This window comes from Balaenoptera acutorostrata, chromosome 17 (assembly GCF_949987535.1).
Source record: "Balaenoptera acutorostrata chromosome 17, mBalAcu1.1, whole genome shotgun sequence".
Lineage (NCBI taxonomy): Eukaryota > Metazoa > Chordata > Mammalia > Artiodactyla > Balaenopteridae > Balaenoptera > Balaenoptera acutorostrata.
The window spans coordinates 29,634,623-29,656,981 of record NC_080080.1 but is presented as its reverse complement, the minus strand read 5'-3'; the positions used below and the strand labels follow the sequence as shown (position 1 = coordinate 29,656,981).

At 36.5% G+C, this 22,359-nt stretch overlaps 1 protein-coding gene across 2 annotated transcripts in view; it reads right to left on the bottom strand.

Annotated features, from left to right (window-relative positions):
- Positions 1-22,359, bottom strand: part of RSPO2 (R-spondin 2) — a 167,463-nt gene that overhangs the window by 77,820 nt on the left and 67,284 nt on the right. The window contains exon 2 of one of the 2 annotated variants that reach the window (XM_007188773.2): positions 17,250-17,438. The exons of the other annotated variant lie outside the window; for it this stretch is intronic. Coding sequence (XP_007188835.2) covers positions 17,250-17,438 — 189 coding nt within the window. The remainder of the gene's footprint in view (positions 1-17,249; positions 17,439-22,359) is intronic. 2 annotated transcript variants of the gene reach the window in all.

The window sequence follows — 22,359 nt, the reverse complement described above, 5'->3', positions numbered from 1 at the left end:
ATACACTGATGTGTATAAAATTGATGCCTAATAAGAACCTGCAGTATAAAAAAACAAACAAAACAACTAATACTAAACTTTCATTGGGTTATTTGTATGGAAATATGTTAATATAAATGTTTCAGACATTCCATGAAATTTCTAAAAATCTTATATTTGTATTTGTATGGAAATATGTATGGAAATATGTTAATATAAATGTTTCAGACATTCCATGAAATTTCTAAAAATCTTATATGTTCTGGTATAATGATATAAGTAATAATCCTAGTTATTACTTTAAAATGTATATCTCAGAAATAACTAATTTTCTTGTCAACTGCATTATTATGAACTTTCATCAAATCTTTAACCGTGGTCATTTTTAAGTCTTTTGTCATTTACGGACAGTTCTGGGTGTACTCTGATGATTTTGCAAATATGTTCCTATAAAAGGGTTTCATCTTCAAGAAATTCATGGAAAAGACTCTGACAAGTACAGGTTTCTGGTAACTGACTGTACTGCTGAACTGAATGAATAAGCATTTCCAGAACTCTAATGAAAAACTGATGAACTCATAAAAGTGCTAACAAAAGATCAAGATGAAAAAAAAAATTAATTACATGGGACTGAGTGAACTGATGAGGATGAGTATAATTTTTGTGACTTTCTGTCTGAATTAAAAAAAAAACAATCCCACAAGGACTCAGAGGCAAAGAATATACAAATCAATTTTCACTGCAAAGTAAAGGAGCTGTTACAGTGGAGGATTACTGGACTGAATGTCAATATTATGACATAATATGAGTGTGTTTCATGTTTGGTAACTGCAATCATTGTTGCTTTTGTTGTGGTCATCCATGTACAATGCTTGGTGTCAGTCTATTTATCTCTTGTAAAAATAAAATACAGTGTGTGTGTGTGAAAAAAAAAACAAAAACAAAAACAAAACTCCCCATAATCTCCCAGCACCCAGACACCCATGACAATAATTCTTCTCATAGTTGTTAATAACTATGTTCATTATAATCACCCTATTAAATGGAGAGCCCATGAAAAAGACAGAGCATGTCTTATTCTATTCAGTATTCACAGGGTATGGGTACTTGACACAACAGATGACAATAGATGTATCTACTGAATGACTAACAAATTTAATATTAAATCTCTTTCAGGTTAGAATAAACACTGAAACAGAGTCCACCTCGTTTGTACAAAAATACTTAAATTATAAAGAGCTCCATTTCCAAATTAGGCACCAATTTATTATAAACTACACTGAAGCTCTTATGTCTCATTTTTTGTCTTTCTATAAGATATAAAAGTATGCATATTCCTGTAAACCAAGTAGAGATAAGGGTTGGAAAGAGAGATTGAACACAGCAGAAACTAGACTTTAAAATTCATATAAAGTCACAAAGAGATCAATATTAAAGAAGTGAATAGCCAATAGCAGATAATACTGTGTTACCCAGTAATTTCTTTATAGATACTCTTGAGAATTATTAGAACTAGAAGGTTATTATTCCAGCGTCTGTTATGTATTTGTCTAAGCTTGCAAACCTAGTTACTGCAAAAGCTCAAATCACAGTTCAGAGTTCCTTCCAATTCAGTGCTCTTTTATTTTTTTTAATTTTTTATTTTTTATAAACTTATTTATTTATTTTGGCTCTGTTGGGTCTTCATTGCTGTGCACGAGCTTTCTCCAGTTGCGGTGAGTGGGGGCTACTCTTCGTCGCGGTGCGCGGGCTTGTCATTGCGGTGGCTTCTCTTGTGGAGCATGGGCTCTAGGCGTGTGGGCTTCAGTACATGCGGCTCGCGGGCTCTACAGCACAGGCTCAGTAGTTGTGGCGCATGGGCTTAGTTGCTCAGCAGCATGTGGGATCTTCCCGGGCCAGGGATCGAACCCGTGTCCCCTGCATTGGCAGGCAGATTCTTAACCACTGTGTCACCAGTGAAGTCCTCAGTGTTCTCTTAAAGTGATTTTCAACAAATTGATTTCTCTCTTTAGAAAATCAAATGTCTTGCAATCCTTAATGGGATTTAAACACTTAAACTGACCATTCATTTAAAAAATAGTCAAAGAAACTTTGAGATTTTTCTAATATTCAGGTTTGTAACTGTGCATAATAGTTTTGTCTACATCACATGGTTTATTTTTAGGGAACGGTATAATGAAAAGAATATTCCATTGGAGTCAGTAACTCAGACACTTAGGCCACCCTGCTACTGACAATTGTATGACTTTGGGGAAGCACTTCTTTCATAAGCCTCAATATGCACATTTGTTGGGGTTGGGAGGAGAGGGAGAGAAGAAACAGGATCAATTAGGTTTCTTCCAGATCTATGTGTACAGTTTTTAATTAGTTTAAGAGAACTTCTACATGCTTGACAGAGGCCTTGTAGGGTTGTGAACACACACACACACACAGGTTGGTCAGTGAAAGTGTTTACTAATTCAACAAAACATCTCTTTTAAGAACTATTTGAAATATGCTGTTATTACTTGCTTTCCTCAGCACAATGCAATAAGCTATTGCTTACCTTTATCTGAACTTTGTTTACAGACTGAAAAGATAGGAAATAGTTCACAGTATACCCATTTTAAATTAATAGAAAAGAACCCACAGCTAACGTCATGTTCAATGGTAAAAGCTGAAAACATTTTCTCTAAATATCAGGAACAAGACAAGCATGTCCACTCTCGCCACTTTTATTCAACATAGTTTTGGAAGTCCTAGCCACAGCAATCAGAGAAGAAAAAGAAATAAAACAAATCCAAATTCGAAAATAAGAAGTAAAACTGTCACTATTTGTGGATGACTTCATACTATACATAGAAAATCCTACAGATGCTACTACAGAAAACTACTAGAGCTCATCCATGAATTTGGTAAAGTTGCAGGATACAAAATTAATACACAAAAATCTGTCACATTTCTATACACTAACAACAAAAGATCAGAAAGAGGAATTAAGGAAACAATCCCATTTACCATCACATCAAAAAGAATAAAATACCTGGGAATAAACTTACCTAAGGAGGCAAAAGACCTGTACTCTGAAAGCTATAAGATGCTGATGAAAGAAGTCGAAGATGATACAAACAGATGGAAAGATATACCATGTTCTTGGATTGGAAGAATCAGTATTGTCAAAATTACTGTACTACCAAGGTAATCTACAGATTCAATGCAATCCCTATCAAATTACCAATGGCATTTTTCACAGAACTAGAATAAAAATTTTTTAAATTTGTATGCAAACACAAAAGCCCCCAAATAGCCAAAAAGAATCTTGAGAAAGAAAAACGGTGCTGGAGGAATCAGGATCCCTGCCTTCAGACTATACTACAAAGCTACAGTATTTGAAATATGGTACTGGGGGAGGGATGGAGTGGGAGTTTGGGGTTAGCAGATCCAAATGAGTATATATAGAATGGATAAGCAAAAAGGTCCTACTGTACAGCACAGGGAACTATATTCAATATCCTGTGATAAACCATAATGGAAAAGGATATAAAAAAGAATGTATATATATATATAACTAAATCACTTTGCTATACAACAAAAATTAACATAACATTGTAAATCAACTATACTTCAAAAAAAATAGTATGGTACTGGCACAAAAACAGAAATACAGATCAATGGAACAGGATAGAAAGCCCAGAAGTAAACCCACACACCTAAGGTCAATTAATCTATGACAAAGGAGGCAAGAATATACAGTGAAGAAAAGACAGCCTCTTCAGTATGTGGTGCTGAGAAAACCAGACAACTACATGTAAAAGAACGAAATTAGAACATTCCCTAACACCGCACACAAAAATAAACTCAAAATGGATTAAAGACCTCAATGTAAGGCCAGATACTATAAAACTCTTAGAGGAAAACATAAGCAGAACATTCTTTGACGTAAATCACAGCAATATCTTTTGAATCCATCTCCTAGAGTAATGGAAATAAAAATAAACAAATGAGACCTAATTAAACTTAAAAGCCTTTGCACAGCAAAGGAAACCATAAACAAAATGAAAAGACAACGTACAGAATGGGAGAAAATATTTGCAAATGATGCAACTGACAAGGGATTAATCTCTAAAATATAAAAACCTCATACCACTCAATATCAAGAAAAGCAAACAACCCAATCAAAAAATGAGCAGAAGACCTAAATAGACATTTCTCCAAAAAAAGACATACAGATGGCCAAAAAGCACATGAAAAGATGCTCAACATTACTAATTATTAGAGAAATGCAAATCAAAACTACAATGAGGTATTACCTCACACTGATCAGAATGGCCATCAATGAACAGTCTACAAACAATAAATGCTGGAGAGGGTGTGGAGAAAAAGGAACCCTCCTACACTGTTGGTGGGAATTTAAATTGGTACAACCGCTATGAAGAACAGTATGGAGGTTCATTAAAAAACTAAAAATAGAACTACCATATAATCCCGCAATCCCACTCCTGGGCATATATCTGGAGAAAACCATAATTTAGAAAGATACATGCACCCCAGTGTTCACATAAGCGCTATTTACAATAACCGAGACATGGAAACAACCTAAATGTCCATAGAAAGATGAATGAATAAAAAAGATGTGGTATAGGGATTTCCCTGGTGGCACAGTGGTTAAGACTCCGCACTCCCAATGCAGGGGGCCCTGGTTTGATCCCTGGTCAGGTAACTAGATCCCACATGCATGCTACAACTAAGAGGTCACATGCCACAACTAAGGAGCCCACCTGCCACAACTAAGGAGTCCACCTACTGCAACTAAGACCCGCATGCAACCAAATAAATAAATATTTTTTTAAAAAGTATGAATGGTAGCAAATATTAAAAAAAAAAAAGATGTGGTATACTTTTACAATGGAATATAAATCAGCCATAAAAAAAGAATGAAATAATGCCATTTGCAGCAACATGGATGGACCTAGAGATTATCAAACTAAGTGAAGTAAGCCAGACAAAGACAAGTATATGATATCGCTTATATGTGGAATCTAAAAAAAAATGAACAAATGAAATTATAAACAAAACAGAAATAGACCCACAAACATAGAAAACAAACCTGTGGTTACCAAAGGGGAAAGGGAGGGGAAGGATAAATTAGGAATTTGGGATTACCATATACACACTACTATATATAAAACAGGTAACCAACAAGGACCTACTGTATAGGGTTAGGGTTAGCACAGGGAACTATACTCAATATTTTGGAATAACCTATAAGGGAAAAGAATCTGAAAAAAATAGATATATATGTACATATAGCTAAATCACTTTGCTGTACCCCTGAAACTAAACACTGTAAATCAACTATACTTCAATAAAGATTTATGTATCATTCACACACAAAAAAATTTAATAGTAAAGAATCACCCAATTATCCTCATTATCATCAATGCTGGCTCATTAAAAGAATTGAAAAGGGCTGTCACTTGGTCAATAGTAACCTATCAGGTTGCTCCATTATACCACCACCTTCCTAGATAATCATCTTTAGCATTTCATCAAGAAATTTGTTTATCTTTAAATGATTTTAAATGCTAAAAGTAGTTAATATAAATGTCTTCGTAAAATGCAAAAATAGTTTCAACTTTTAGCTTACCTGTTCCACAAATTTATAAAGTGACCCCTCTTTCAAACAAATTGAAAAGCATTCCAGGAAGCATATAGCGCAGGAACAATGAACATGGGTTGTCAGCAGACACATGTTCCTGTATCAACTCCACTACCAGATTTTGAACAAGTGATGTAACTTCTCTAGGACTCAGTTTACTTGCTTCTCACAGTCATGTATCTACTTCATAAGCGGTTGAAAAGACTTAACCAGAAGCAAAGTGCTAAATAAGTCTTCATTATTACTAGTAAGCACATGGTGCCTTTCACAGAAGAGAAGCTAACGTTACTGAGCCCTCCCTCTCACTCTCAGAGACCCCAGCCACCTGGGATATGTCAATCATCCAATTCATATATATTGAGCCCCTATTAGAACGCCAAGTTCTTGACTAGCTGACCTCAGCCAATTAAACTGTGGAGCTGGTGAGACCAAGCTTTTAGATACAACCCCCTAAAACTAAAATCAGTTGGCAAATGTTTTATCCCAGTCATAGGTGCATCAAAATATAGCCAGCTTTCTTGCAGAGATGGCTTTTATTGAGAAGAAAGCATAAGAATCGAGAGATTCAGCAGGTAATCACATCTCAATTGTCTTCTGATAAGGGGACAAGAGGGCCATGGTTTGTGGTCCCTCTAAGGAACTATTCTTTAACCTTATCAAGTTCTGGTCAGGTTATTAACTGGCTAGAAGCAGCTCTTTCAATGTCAAGCTACTTTAGGACAATAAGCTTTCTCCAGCAGGCAGTAACCTGTTAACCTTCCGTAGAATGGCCCCCAAGGCAAGGTCCCTCTTCGGGGAAGAAACCAGCTCAAGAAAGTACTCTTTCAAAGAATGCCAACTGAAAGTGAAGACCTTACCCCTGCCACCCCCACCCCCCAAAAAAAGACAGATTCTAAAACTTATCTAATAATGTGATTTTTGTTATTTTCTTTTCTCCAAGAGAAGCAGAAAGGCATGGTTAAAGAAACACAGGAATTAGACTCAGCTCTGCTTCATACTGTGTGTCCTTGGGTAGGCTTCTGAACCATTCTGAGCTTATCTTTTCAATGGTAAAATGCAAATATTTATCTTCGACATAGGATTGTTAAGAGAATATTGGAATAGCCATTCCCACCCAGAGTTTGAGAAGAGGGGCTAGGCTGGAATAACAAAAAGCAGTGATTTCTGAAGGCATTCAGAATCCCAGAATGTTAGAGCAATGGTTTCATAGACTCCCTTAGTTTTTACAGATAAGGACACTGGGGCTCAGAAAATGAGGCTCACCCCTTGTCAAAGAGTAAGTTAGAATACCTGATTGATCTCCATTCTGTAGACAGCTGTAGACAACACCAACAGAAGGCCCCTCTCCGCCTGAGTAGTCACCATGATCCCGCTTTTCTGTCAGTTAACACTCCCCTGCTCTTGCCTTCAAAGTCTGGTCCAAAATAAAGGTTTACAATGCTTCTACTCATGTAGAAGCCACATTTCAATCAGAATCTTTTGTCAAAACCTTTATCCACAAAATCAAAACATAAGGGAATTAGATTCTAAGATATCAAGACACAGTTATAAATTAGGATACCGTATGTGCCAGAATACTTGGAATCTTAGAGAATTAGGAAGAGGGAGTTATGAGAAAGGGAAGGAGGCAGAAAAGGGATCAGTAGAGAGTTAGGAGCATTAGAAGCCTGACCTGACAGCCAGTGTATTCTACCATGGTCAACTTAGTAGAGTCCATGCCAGATATATGATTAGTGATTTTGATATTGATAAATAATGAGGGACGTGGGGGAAAATACACATTTCTTCACAATATCCTAATATGCTTAGAGGATATTAAAACGTGTCTTTTACTAAAGGCAAAGCCTTCTACTCCCGAATTAGCGACAGATAGAGACAACATAATTATTACACTGTAGCAGTGATTCCCCAAGTGTAGTCTCTGAGCCAGCCATGGCAGCATTACCTCGAAACTTGCTAAAAAGGCAAGTTCTAGGGCACCACTTCCGACCTACCAAATCAGAAACTCTAGGGGAGGACCCAGCAATCAGTGTTTTTACAGATGATTCTGATGCAGGCTTCGGTTTAAGAACCACCTCACTTTACTCCCTTGCTGCCACTAGAGAATATTCTAAAACAAGTAAAGTGTCTGCCCAGCTTATGGATTCTCCATCCTCATCTTCCAGGATTCCACTCTCAAACTTTATGTGCCAACTCTCAGCTGACTGTCTGCTATGAATGTCCTTTTCCCTCTTGCTCTTACTCACCCTATTCCTCCCTTTGGGATCATTTCAGATAATAATATACTCTCTAGGAAATCTTAAGACTCACCCATCTCCAAGTGCACATTAGCTGACATCCATGGGTTCCCTGAGTACCCAGTGCATTGCTGTCACAATCCGTACCACACTGTATTCCCTTGCATTTTATTCTAAAAACACACATCTGCCCCTGCATAGTGTAAGAAAGGTATGCATTAAGTGTTTGCTACATTTATACACTTTATTAAGCAGTCTAAACTATCTCCCAAATTATAGTGTGCCCTCTCTTTCCTCACCACATAAATACATACTATTAGCACCGGGAAAACTACCCAAGTGCCCCTTCATTATTACGCTTCCTTGACTGTAGTGCAACCTCTACTCCAAAATAAAGAATATGATAGGCTCCTTCAATGATCCCTAACCCATTTGCTAGTTTACTAAAGATCAAACCTAAAGTAAAATAGCTCTAACACAATACATGATTTAGAACATTTCTGGTTTCTTTTAAGTGTAATCAGAATAGCCCCTAAATTTGATTATTATTTTTAGTTGGAGCAGTAACAATCATTTATCATCTCCAGGTTTCCCATCAAGGTCTCATCACTGGCACTTTCACACATCATGCTTATTCATTTCCTCTGGACCCTCTAACTCTTCACTACTGACCTAGCTACCCAGGCTAGATGGTGAAGGAAGGAGAGAATATAATTAAGTTGCACTATTTCCATACCCTTTCATGACTGTTCTCACTTAAGCACTAACCTCTCCCTTCTCTTACCTCTCATAATTATGTGACACACCAACCCCATTTGCCTGTGTGCTTCAGCAGCAGTTTACGTAATGGTGCTATATATTACTGTTGTCTAATTCTGTATCAGTTTCACATGCAACCCAACTGTGTATTCAGTCAATTTGTAAGTATCTTCTAAATAAAGACATTCTTTAGTTTTATTTTACTTCTCCTGTAATCCCACAAATACTGAGGTTACATCAACACATTTGTTAGAGGTCTGCATCGTCACAGATCTTTAAACAATTATAAAGACTTCATGGTACTCAGAGTAATTATATAGGTCCCCTTATTTGTAGTTCACAATTATCCAGATTTGATTGAAAACATCTTAAACATATTTCTGTTAATTCTAAATACCTTGATCTTTTTTCAAATGCATCATCACACTGCATGATTCAAGAATGGCAGGGGTTTCCAAAAGGACTCAAACTTGACATGCAGTAATTCTTTAAAAACACCTAAACACTGATCTCGGGGTTCACAAATTAAGGGATGGTTATACTTAACTTTGAATTTTCTTATACATTCAAAATTCCTAGTTTTTAAACCTATGTCTTTTCATTTCAAAAACAAACTATAGTATTCTCCTGGCTCAAAAGACATTTCTCACGAAGTGCCAAAACAAGGGCAGAATCATAAAATATAGCAAAGTGAAAACAAAAGTAGCAAGTTCACTGGATACAGAACTGCAAAATTTCATTTCCATAATTTTTTGCTTTCAAATGATTTTTTAAAATATACTGCCTCTGGCAAGACAATTATATATATTATTTTCTTATACATAAAAAATTTTACTAGTCCATTTTCTTTCACTTCAGCGTATTTTTGATCCCCTTCCTCGTACATGAATAAAACAAAAACCTTGACTAACATGAAGTAGATACTTTATAGATTGCTGATTAAACAACTGTTTAATGTCCAAGGCTAATTTCCTCACTTAGGTTTTTGGATCCTATGTTCTTCTGTCTCTTTAATGATTTTGTTGCCTTAATCATCCCTCTCTTTCTCCACCTCAACTGGCTATTTCCCATTCAAGTCTCCCTCCATCTTACACACACACACACACACGACTTTCTAATTTGTGAGCCTTCTAGCTATCATCAGATACTCTTTTGCAACAAGCTTAGCAGGGAAGGGAAAGAGAAAGAGGGTCTACAATCACCTGGCTGCTTCCCTAGGACTCAATGTACTCCCTGAAACCATAGCAATCAGGATAGCACTCCAACATTAACAATGAAACAACTCCCATCGAGGTCAACATCTCTTGTTTAAACAGTACAGCTTTGACATTGACCCCTTGATACTTCAAGTCTTCCTACTTGCTTCTGGGACATCATTCTCTAATTTTCTATTTTCCTGGTGATTCTGTCATGGCGTCTGCCACAGGCTTTTCTTTCCTTGCTGTAAAATGTCCCCATTCTTCAGGCTTCAATCCTCAGAACTCTTTCTCTCTCAGTTGATATTCTTTTATTCTTCTCAATAATTCAGTTCAGATCTCCCTTGACAGCTCCAGACCCTTACATCTAACTGCTTATTGGGTATCCTCCCCAGGATGTCTCATACTTCCTCAAGCTCAACATGCCCCAAACCAACCATTCTCCACCATCATGATCTTTCTCTCCAGCAAATATGCTCTTCTTCCTATATTTTGTACCTTGATAAATTCTACTCTCCAGCTCTCAAGTCAAAATCGTAAGAGTAATCTTAATTTCTCCCTTCACTTTTGGCTAACATCCTCCAATTGGTTATGAAGTCCTATTATTCTTCCTCAATATCTCTCTCCACGCCTCCATTTCCACTATAACTATCTTAGGTCATTTATTCATTCAAATATTTACTGAGCACCCAGTATGTGTCAGACACCATTCTGCATAACAAAAGCCTGAACAATACAGACTAAAAATCCCTTCCCTCTTGGAACTTATGTTCTAGTGGGAGAGGTGAATAAAACAGATAAGTAAAATATGCAGTGTGTTAGTCAACCATAAGTGCTAAGGAAAGAAGGGAGGGAAGGAATGAGTGAAGGAGGGAGCAAAGAAGAGAGGGAGGAATAAAGAGGAGAAGGAAAAAAGGAAATATTGGAATAGAGAAGGTTAAAATTTATATAGATTGGCCAGGGAGGGTCTAGTGAGGATACAGCTGTTCTCATTTTTTTTTTTTTTTTACCCAGAAGATTGATCTTGCTGCCTTCATTGCAGACTCCCCTCTAGCCCATCTTCCATGCAGCTAAAAGAAAAGTATTTCCAGGGCTTCTCTGGTGGCGCAGTGGTTGGGAGTCTGCCTGCCAGTGCAGGGGACACGGGTTCGAGCCCTGGTCCGGGAAGATCCCACATGCCGCGGAGCAACTGGGCCCGTGAGCCACAATTACTGAGCCTGCGCGTCTGGAGCCTGTGCTCCGCAACAAGAGAGGCCGCGATAGTGAGAGGCCCTCGCACCGCGATGAAGAGTGGCCCCTTCTCGCCACAACTAGCGAAAGCCCTCGCACAGAAACGAAGACCCAACACAGCCAAAAATAAATAAATAAATAAATAAATAAACAAACAAATAAAAGATTACTATTAAAAAAAAAAAATATTTCCAAAAACCGTAACCTTTATCATTCCCTTACTTGTAATGCTTCATTGACTACTTGTGGCTTTCAGGATGTTTCTACTACCTCAATTTATCACATAAGGTCTGCAATGACCTAGTCCCCACCAACCTAACTAGTTTTTTAGTTTTCTGATTTTACAGTGGAACTGCACTCAACCACCTGCATCTTACTTCACAATGAATGATTTTTTGTGCATCTCCATACCTTTCCATGTGTTTTTTTTTCCTTTTTTCTACCTATAATACTTAATCCTAATAATTCTGCAAACACCCACAGTTTTCTTTAAGTGGTAACTCCTTCATTGCTGAAATCCACCCAACCATTAGAAAGTGCATTTTACTTAGTTGGTAACTTCATCCATAGAATAGAAATACCATAATCTACTTTCCACACTTATTTGAAAAATAAAATGAGAAAAAGTACATCTAATAGAGTAGCTGGCACAGAATGGAAGCTAAATAGTTAGCAGCATTTACCACATAATACACTTTACTTAACTATCTTTCCACTAGACCAGGCTTTCTCAACCTCAAAACTACTGACATTTCGGGCCAGATAATTCTTTGCTGCAGGAGGCTGTCCTCTGCACTGTAGAACGTTGAGTGGTACCCATGGCCTTTGTCTACCAGATACCAGTAGCACACTTCCACTTGTATTAACCAAAATGTCTCCAAACACTCCTAAAATGTTCCCTAATGGGCAAAATCACCCCTGGTAGAATGTCACTGCACTATGCCATAAGCAACTCAAGGACAGAAACTAGTTATTACTCATTATTGCACCTCCAGGTATCTAGTACCAAAGTCAGCACATAGTAGGTATTCAATAAATGCACATCAGTAAAAACTACAATCCTCCCATCTAGCACCATAGATTAATTTTACCTATTTTCGAAAAGTATGTAAATGTGTATATTATTTTATAGCCTCTTTCACCAAATGTTATATTGTGAGATTTATTTATGACATTTCATGTTGCTGTAGTTCATCTCTACTTCTATATATACTTTTTTTTTTTTTAGATTTTTACTATTTTCCCAGCTTTTTACAGTTTTACATCCATATCTAATTTAATAGTAGTTGGGTTTTTTTTTTTTTAATTTTTATTTATTTATTTATTTATTTATGGCTGTGTTGGGTCTTCGTTTCTGTGCGAGGGCTTTCTCCAGTTGCGGCAAGTGGGGGCCACTCCTCATCGCGGTGCGTGGGCCTCTCACTATCGCAGCCTCTCTTGTTGCGGAGCACAGGCTCCAGACGCGCAGGCTCAGTAATTGTGGCTCACGGGCCTAGCCGCTCCGCGGCATGTGAGATCCTCCCAGACCAGGGCTCGAACCCGTGTCCCCTGCATTGGCAGGCAGACTCTCAACCACCGTGCCACCAGGGAAGCCCTATATATACTTTTTAAAATACTCTATTGTTTGGACATTTGAGTTGTTTCCAATTTGTAGCTAGTATGATTAGTGTCATCATGAATAATCTTTTATATGGTTTTGGTTACAAGTCAGGATAGCAGTTTTGTTGAAGAAGGAGAAAGGGGAGTGATTGGGAAGGATATAACGAGGGCTCCTGGGGTACTGTTAACATTTCTTCTTGAGTGGTGGTAACATACGTGTGTCCACTTTGTGATAATTCATTGAACGCTCCATTTATGATCTGTGAACATATTCTGTGTTATACTTCACTTGAAGCTTTTTATTTATGTTACTAAGAAAATAGTTGTGCAATTAGAGGAAAAAAGAAGGCCAAGGATTCTGGTAAATATTCTGCAATGCCAATATTCATGAGAAAAATAAATGTTTACCTTCATTTGTATCAAAGAAAAGCATATTAAAACAAAAAAAAATGCATTTTATCCTTTTTGTCACTAATACCCAGTGTTGGTGAGATGCAAGGGAAAATGTCTGCTATTAGTAAAGACGTGAATGAGTACAACTTTCCCAGAAGACCATTTGGTAATATATATCAAAAGTCTTTAAAATATATGTTATGCTTGTATCTCAATTATATCTCAGTAAAGCTGGGAAAATATGCTATGTTTAAAAGCTTATCTTATGAAAATAAATCAGAAAAAATTTGTAAAACTATACATGTGTGTATAAGCAAAAGAATCTATATACAAGGATATTCTTCATATAACTGCTTATAGTGGTGAAAACTAAAAGCAAATTTTCAACAGATAATTAGCTAGATTATTATGGTATATCCGTTCAGTAGAAAACATGCAGTCATAATTAATGACATGAAAAAATGTTCATAATTCATTAAATTAAAACAAGTTACAAAACAGAATGATGACTCATTTGTAACGAAAGAAAGACATAAATATGCACAGAAACAAAATTTCAAGAATAGAAGCCAGAGTATTACTCAGCCATAAAAAAGAACAAAATAATGCCATTTGCATGGATAGACCTAGAGATGGTCATACTGAGTGAAGTAAGCCAGACAGAGAAAGACAAATATCATATGATATCACTTATATGTGGAATGTGAAAAAAAAATGATACAAATGAAATTATATACGAAACAGAAATAGACCCACAGACCTAGAAAACAAACTTATGGTTACCAAAGGGAAAAGGGTGGGAAGGAATAAATTATGAGTTTGGGATGAACATATATGCGCTAATATATAAAGTAGATAACCAATAAGGACCTACTGTATAGCACAGGGAACTATACTCAATATTTTGTAATAACCTATGAGGGAAAAGAATCTGAAAAAATAGATATGTATGTATAACTGAATCACTTTGCTGTACACCTGAAAGTAACACAACACTGTAAATCAACTATACCCCAATAAAAAATTTAAAATTATCTAGAGAAAATTATAATTCCTAGCTAAATTTAAATGTTAATCTGAGCAATAAATATTATTGTATATATACACAGGTGTGATTATAAAAAAAAATAGAAGCCAAAGTGTTGACTTCTGTTATCTCTGAGTAGTATTTATTTTTGTTGTTGCTTTTTATTTTTTTAAAGGTCTATGTAATTTCCAAGCTTTCTGCAAGGAGTATGTATAACAATTTTTAAAATTAAGCTTTTTCATGTAAATGCATTTATCAATGAATGAGAAAGAAAATATGAGAGAAATCTCACCTAACAGTATCAGAGACAATGGCAACTCAGTGTTGTAGTATGTTTTTTTCCACACTATGCCGCAAATGATTATTGAATTGGTTTTTAATAAGCATGTTTGAATTTTATAAGATCCACACTGTATGGACCAAGAAGCCAACCTCAGCCAACATTTTATAGAGCAAGTCTTCCTTTGGAAGAAAGGTTTTTCTTTACAATGAAATCTTACTTTAGTGATTAGGAAATAGATGAGCAAGTTTCACTTAGAGGATTTTTTAAAACTACTGTTGCTTGAAGTATAATCTTCTCTACTGTCTAGCATTACTCTTCTAAAACAAAAAGTCAATATGATTTCAAATTCTAAGTTTGTGACAGCTTTTCCAATTTAAATCTGTCTCATCCTCTGTATGGAATACAAATAACAATGCAATATATGCCAAGCATCTATGAAAAAGAGCCAATATTACTAAGAACGAACCATAATCATCTGAAGTCATATACTGAGAATTAAGAAATAATTTTCCACTTTCACTTTGCTTCACAGGAGCCTTGTTAATAAGCACTTCCCGCTTGTACCAGATAAGTAATGATTTCTAGGTCAGTAAACTGCAACATCGATTGCATTCACTTACAATAAGTATAACCATAGCAAACCCATTTTCACATGTAGATTCTCTTTCCAAGGCTGACTTACAGTCATTGCTCTCCTCTCCATTTCTGAGAAAAAGGATCAACTTAACCAAAATGTTTGTGTTAAGCCCTGCCTTGTGGTATCTCTCTAAGGAAGACCCTGTTGATAAGACTATGAGGTATTGCTGAATGACTACCCATTCCAGTTTGCCCAGGACAGCCGTTCTTTACACCCAATGTCCCTGCATAGTTATTAACAGCAGCCACTTTCAATCCCCAATGTCCCAGGTAGAGTAATAAATTATATGGTCACCCTATTGTCCATACACAGTGTGTAGAGTGCTAGGCATAGAACTTGGAATAAATGCCTGGAGCTATCTACACTCTTATCTTCCTTGTGCACTGATAGTCTGGAATAAAAAACACACAATATTCATGGGCTCAAATCCACCCCCCTATAGGTGGTCTAAAGCAATCTGAACAGGAATCCATTTCAAGATGGACACATCCTCCCATGAAGGTATGAGGATACACGTTACTAGCTAGCCCAAATCATACACCTTAAGGATAAGGTACATATTTGAAAAAAATGGCCAATCTATTGATACTCTACGGGAGCTGCACCCCTCTAGTTATTAATCCAAACAATTCCATAAAATGGAAGTCCATACAAATCTCCTCTAAATCCATATGTTTCTATCTTGCTAATGGCAAAACTATTCACCTAGTCACCTTAGCTAGAAACCTTAGTATCAAATTTGATTCTCTCTTTATTCTGTGAAATTAGTTACTTACTAAGTCTCATTGATTCTATTTTAAAAGTCTCTGGAATTCATTACACAAAAACCTTTCATCAGAACACAGTTTCTCATCTGCAATTTTACAGTAGCCTTCTCCAATTCATTTCCTGCACTTCTGCAAGAATTATCTTAAATAAAGCAATTGCTTTAATTCACTGTCTTCTCAGAACCCTCAGATAACATCCAGACTTCTTAACATTGCACTCAAGACGTTTATCATTTGCACTCAAGCCTCCCTTTTCATCTTCAATTCCAACCACACCTCACACTAAGCACCTACTACTCAATGGTTCTCCAGGGATGGTACTGCTCCCCTAGGAGGTGCCTGGAAATTTTTAGGGACATTTTTTATTGTCACAGTGATTTGGGGGAATGAAGAAGATTTAACGAGCAGGGACTAAGAATGTTAAATGTCCAGCAATGCAGGTCAAGTTGCCTTGCCAAGATGCCAATAGCACCCCCAAAGGAGACTTCTTGTTTCCCAAACACATTATTTTTACAAACGTGTCGCTTCTTCTTCCCAGATTCTATATAACCTTCCTCTACTAGTTCTGCCTTCTTCCAAAATAACATTGTCCTTGGATGATAAAATTCAAACTCTCTTCTTACCTAAAGACCTCAGCTGATTTAACAGTCATGCACACAGTGTGTTAATTGGAGATAATTAAATCACTCCCATAACACACCAGTTGCCTGCTGATCTAGTACTTAGTGTACTGAATTATGATTAAACATCTTACCCATCTGTCATTTCATTCCATGTTCCCCTTTTTTCTCCTTCTATCCACTAAAATTTGAGCTCTTTAAAAAGGGGGATATTCCTTTGGTATCTTACTCATTTTTTTAAACTCCAATTTTTACCATTTACCCAGAAGTTAAGAATAATTATATAATGAGAAGTGACTTTTTGGACTAAAAGGTAAAAAATTGTACTTGCATTCCTATGTATAGAATGCCATTCCCTAATAACCTTTTTGTGGTTGCTAAACTTAGAATACTTTGAAGTAAACTAAATATTTTAGTTACACCTTTTATCAGCAGTGGTGCTTTAAATTCATGTATTAAATTACAGATTAGACTAATTCAAGTATTACAAACTCAAGTATAAGAGAAAAAGAAGCTACAGATACTGTGGTAAACTCAAGAGGATGTTCCCAATATAAAGGTATTTAAATCCCTTTATTTTTTGATAAGTGCTGAGTGAGTATGCCTTACAAAGATCTGCCTACCATGCTTGTGTTTGAGATACACGCTATGAAAAAATACTTAGGTAATCTTAAAAAAGAAAAAGTGTGTGTATACAATATACTTCTATACAAGAGATAAAGTAAAAGTGTTCTTATACCACCCCACTTATTTTTTTTAAGTTTAAGCTTAAACTATTTCTGTAGCATATTAAAATTGTACTCTTTCTTAATCAAAATTTTCAACTTAACTCCCCCTAAGTTGCATAAACAATAAAATAGGGTGGACAAAAGTTGACTGCTCACTTGCACATCTGTTCATATCTGGGGCTCGGTGTCCATAGTACCCGGATGGGCAGGAATGCAGGCACTCTCCATACTGGCGCATGCCTTCTCTTCGAAGAAAGAAGAATAACTTCTGTTGACATCGGCTGCACCCATTGTCCTTTGAACAAGACAAGCATCCCTTGCAAATGGGATTTGATACATAACTAGCTGTAAAAGAAAAAAGACAAAATACATTTAAATATGAATATGATCAGACTTCTGGTCAATGCAACATGCTGAAAAGACAAGTGTCTCTTGTCCTTTTACTTTAATCACATAGAAATGCTAAACAAAATAACCTCTGCCACCCTCCAAAAAAAAATGGTTAATACACAACCAAACTTAGAAACAAAGAGGAAACCCAGAGACAGAGTTGAGGCTGGAAGCTCAAACTGAATGGCTCATGGAGATGCTACAGCAGACAGAGGCAGACCTCAGGGCAGGGTCCTGAGTCCAGACCAAGAAATATGCATGTAGAATCACGTTGCTATAAACTTGAAACTAACACACTATCATAAATCAACTATACTTCAATATAAAAAAGAAAAGAAATATGCATGTAAAGAGCTGATGCTTGTCTCTATGGAGACTGGAGTCGTAAAGGCTTGTGTGTCCATGGAACAAGCACTAGAAGCCCCCACTTCCAGCTGGCCAGAGAAGAGTTTTCCAACCCTGGATTGGGGCATAGAGGACGTGAGCACAGGAGAGAAAAATATAACCCATAAGAAAAAGCTACCCCAAACCTACGAGACATCCAAGTGTTGTATCAAAGTTTAAATCATCAATGTAGTATGGGGTCCCTAAGTGAAGAGGTTAACATAAAAAACTTGCCCAGACCCAGCAAAATCCACAAAGAAAAAAGTATTAAACAACCCTATAGAAATTTTCTACAATCCTGAGACCTGGGACATTCATGGAAAACCATCTTAACATCAAAATGAACAAATCAAATGTGCAAGCAAACCTCAATGAGGAAGAGTCAGTCTGAGTAAGAGATTTCATACCTAAAGAATCAGAAATAACAGTACCATCTGAAAATGACTTTAAAATGAGTATCTTTAGAGTATTTGAAGAGATGAAATGACTAGAAATCACATGGGAAGAAGCAGTATCATAAAATGTGCAAATTAGAAAAGTTAAAATTCTAAAACTGAAAAAAATTCTAAGGACAAGTGGAATGGTAGACTGGGAGAGGGACTTAACTAGAAAACAGGTTTAAAGAACTGTGGCACAAAACAAGATATAAATATTAAAAAGGTAAGAAGCATGTAATAAAAAACAGTATCTGAAATATATGAACCTTATGAAGTTCACTACAGCTAGTGACAAAAATGGTAATTTAAAAGAAAACAAATTCTGTTTCTAGCCCTGGTATAAAATTCAGAAATGATACAATCTGAAATCCCAGTATAATTTCTAAAGTATGAAAAGCTCATGTAAGGTCATAAGCTTAAGGCCACACTGACTTCATTTTATTGAGTTAACCCACAAAAGAAATAAGAGAAGGAATAGAAAATTCATCAATTATTGAAACTTTCTGCTTTGAGACTACATCCTATTTGCCCTACATATAATCTTTATTGCATATAAAATTAATACCAAGTCGACAGTATTCAGACTAGCAGCTATACAACAAAGTACATTGTATACCACACCAGTCTTTATTTATAATGATTTAACATCCACTATATTTACAACTACTTGCAGCAGATCTACATAGGTTTCAGTTCCACAACATGCTCTCCCCACTTCTCCTGGGCTCTCCCTGACTTGTTCTTGCAGCCTCTCTTCCAGAGAGATCCCCAAACAAGGGCTTAGTCTAACCTTTCAGAGAAGGGGCCAAAGAAGAACCAAGACACTCAGGACCAGAAATCATGGCCAAGATGACCCTTTGAATTGGCCATTAAGATCTACTTCTTCCCACTTATTCCAGGACTTTGTTCTATCAACTGTTCAAAACTTCTTTTATTTACATAGTGAATCTATGTTAGAGACTTTCTCTTGCTTGCAAACCTATCTATGCTTCCCAACTGATTTCTTATTTACCACCTTATTTTCTTAAACCTGCAATTGTGGAGCAAAAAAGAATCAATTCAGATGAAAAATCACCTCCTCAGATAAAATTCCTAATAAAATTTTGGCAAACTTTCCAGATACCCCTTTATATGTGTACGCATATACAATATTTATAATATGTAATTGGTATTTTTCATAACTGTGATCAGACTTTACATGAAGTATGATAACTCGCTCAATTTCAATCAAGTTGTGAGCATCTTCTCATATCAATGAATCAGACCAATATCACTCATATTTCTCGGAAGTGTCAGTTTTATCTGCAGCCTCAACCTACTATCCCCACCCATGTAATTATCCCCAACACTGCTTTTATGAAGACCACAACTGGTTTTCAGATCCTCAATTCAAGACCTCATTCTCAGTCTCTTGTCCTCCCAACTCCTGTAGCTGGGTCATTACTGAAAGTTTTCTTCCTCTTCTAGATTAATGATAATGTCTCCTTCTAAAGACTTAATTCCAACCCTCCCTCTTGTAATTTCCACTAATCTTCTCATAAGTCAGGCCCTCATTACTTCTCACTTAGACAGTTTTAGTGCCCCAACTCCCCACGTACCTCTCTCTACATTCTATTGTTGGCTCAGCTTTTCTGCTTTTATTTTCATCATAGGATTTCTGTTATCCCTTACTCTCATGAAATAATTATGACTTATAAAGCATTTTCACATAGCCAATTGGAAATAAGGTTATAGACTATGTACAATTTCCCCAGCTGCCTTCTGAAGAGGTTTTATTCTGACATTTTGTTAGTAGTGTCCTGAGCAGGTTGTAAGGAGTGAGTATGTAAGTTTCAAAAACTAGGACACAGACCAACTTTTGTGTAAGGAAGAGGTAAAAACTGAGAGTGGGGTGGGTAGGGTGCAGAACACGGGATGAAAGGAACAGAACTAGGAAGACTCAGCAGCTGTATGATGGATGAAATGGCTTTGGCAGAGGAAGTGGTGACTGGGGAGAACCCAACTCATTTTAATTTTCAGGGCTGCCTAAGAACATAACCCACCTTAAGCACAAAGACCCTGTGGCATGATATTTGGGGAAGCAATTTATGACTCTCTTGTGAAAGAAAAAGTCCTTATGTAGGAGCAACCAGGAGACTAAGGCAAGGGCAGGAGCTGCTGGCTGGAGCTGCATCAAAGGCAGCCCCACACTGCAGGGTCCTCTGCAGCACGTCTAAGAATAGTTCACTGGCTGCCTTTTGCTCTGCAACTTAACTACAAATATGAAAAGGTAATATCAAGGTTATCCAAATCCCAAACTTAGCTTCATAAGTAAAAGGAGAATTTAGAAGATTTACATACATAGCAAAACAGTTTAAGGAGAAGGTTCTCTGTACCACAGTCATCACAAAGTAAAACTGAAGCTATACTTACTTTCAGTTCAAAAGTTAAACCAAGAGCTCTTTATCACTATAAATCACACTCTGTAGTAAGAAGTATGGAGAAAAGAGAATTACAGAGCTAAGAGAATCATCATAAATTAAAGGCTTTTTGTTTTGTTTTACGTATCAGAAGCCAACTTTCATCCTGACCACAAAGATTTCAGAGTCAACAAATTGTACTCTACATTTTTTAAAAGGTATTCTTAAAATCAATAAAGCATTGCTTTATTTACTTGAACCTTAACTGACAATGAAAATGAAATAGGGAATACTTACCTGAGTCCATATCTTAGATATCTTTATAGCCCTACACAGGAGGAATTCTCTTAAAACAAAAGTGATGTGAGCCACACCCAACCTAAGTGCTCTCTCTTCCCTTCCCCCAATCTTCTTCAACCGTGCTCCTCAATACTGAAGGACAAGAACACATGTAATTTTGGCAAGTTGAAGCTTTGTGCCCCAAACCTCAAATGGACTTTTTGGTTTAATTAACCGTTGTCCAGTGTCAACTATCCTAGTCACCTCTATGTTGTAAATCAACAGCTTAATTCAACAAGAACTTCTTCATCCATTATATGGTGACTACACCAATCTCTGTATCTAAAGCCAGGCAAAAATAGACCTTTAAGCATGACTAGAGTAATTTATTTTGTCAGGATCTTAATAAGTCAAATGGCTCTGCCTATTTCTATGAGATTTAATTCAAGTGTGCAGGTGAATAAACAAATCTTAATTCCCAGCTTTGATGACCATGTTTATTTGCTCTCCCCGTAAGCTTCAACTTTTCCAGCCCTAAAGCCTGCTGAGATCCAGAGCCTCGTCACTCCAACCAAAACACTTTTCTAAATCTAGATCCACCCAAAATTCTAAAGATGAAATACATCACATAAAACATTAAAAATCTTCAAAAAGGTGCTAGACAGTGGTGTAAACACAAATCCACACATATCTCCCTGACAGGGAAAGGAATATATGGATATAGAAAACAAAAATCATGAGGCAGAAACCAGGTAACAGTTACTTATATCACTAAGTATATAAGGAGAAAAAAACAGTATAAGTAAAACTCTTTACTCTTGATTCTAATTATCTGATTTGTATTCCTCTTAAATTGCAGAGTAAGTTTGGTTTTTCATGAATCCTGATATTTTAAGTTTGATCCTTTGTTAAGTCAAACCCAGTTATTCACATTTTATCCCACAGAACATTTTATGTAGGTGTTGAGTGCCCATCTGTTTCTAATATACTCCTAATACTTTTTAAAAGTGTTCCCCTGTTTCTGGAGTAGGCCCTGCCAAACAAGAAGAAATCTAAATTCCTGCTAGGTGAAGGCATCCATTCCTGACAAAGAGTACAGATTTCTAATCCTGAAAATAATGGGCCTGAACAATGGGCTGTTGGCATCTTAGCCTCACTCCATATTTGCAGGTTAAATAATGTTACAAGTTCAACAGCTTTTTAAAAAATGAAAAACTACTATTAACTTCATTGATCAATTCTATCATAAAATTGCTAATATATTTATCTCTGCCCAATCCCAAATTCAAGATATATATTTAGAAACAAAAACCCTATCCCTGGCACCAATGACAGGGAACTTGCATGTCAGATCCTATACAAATCAAGTCGGGCATA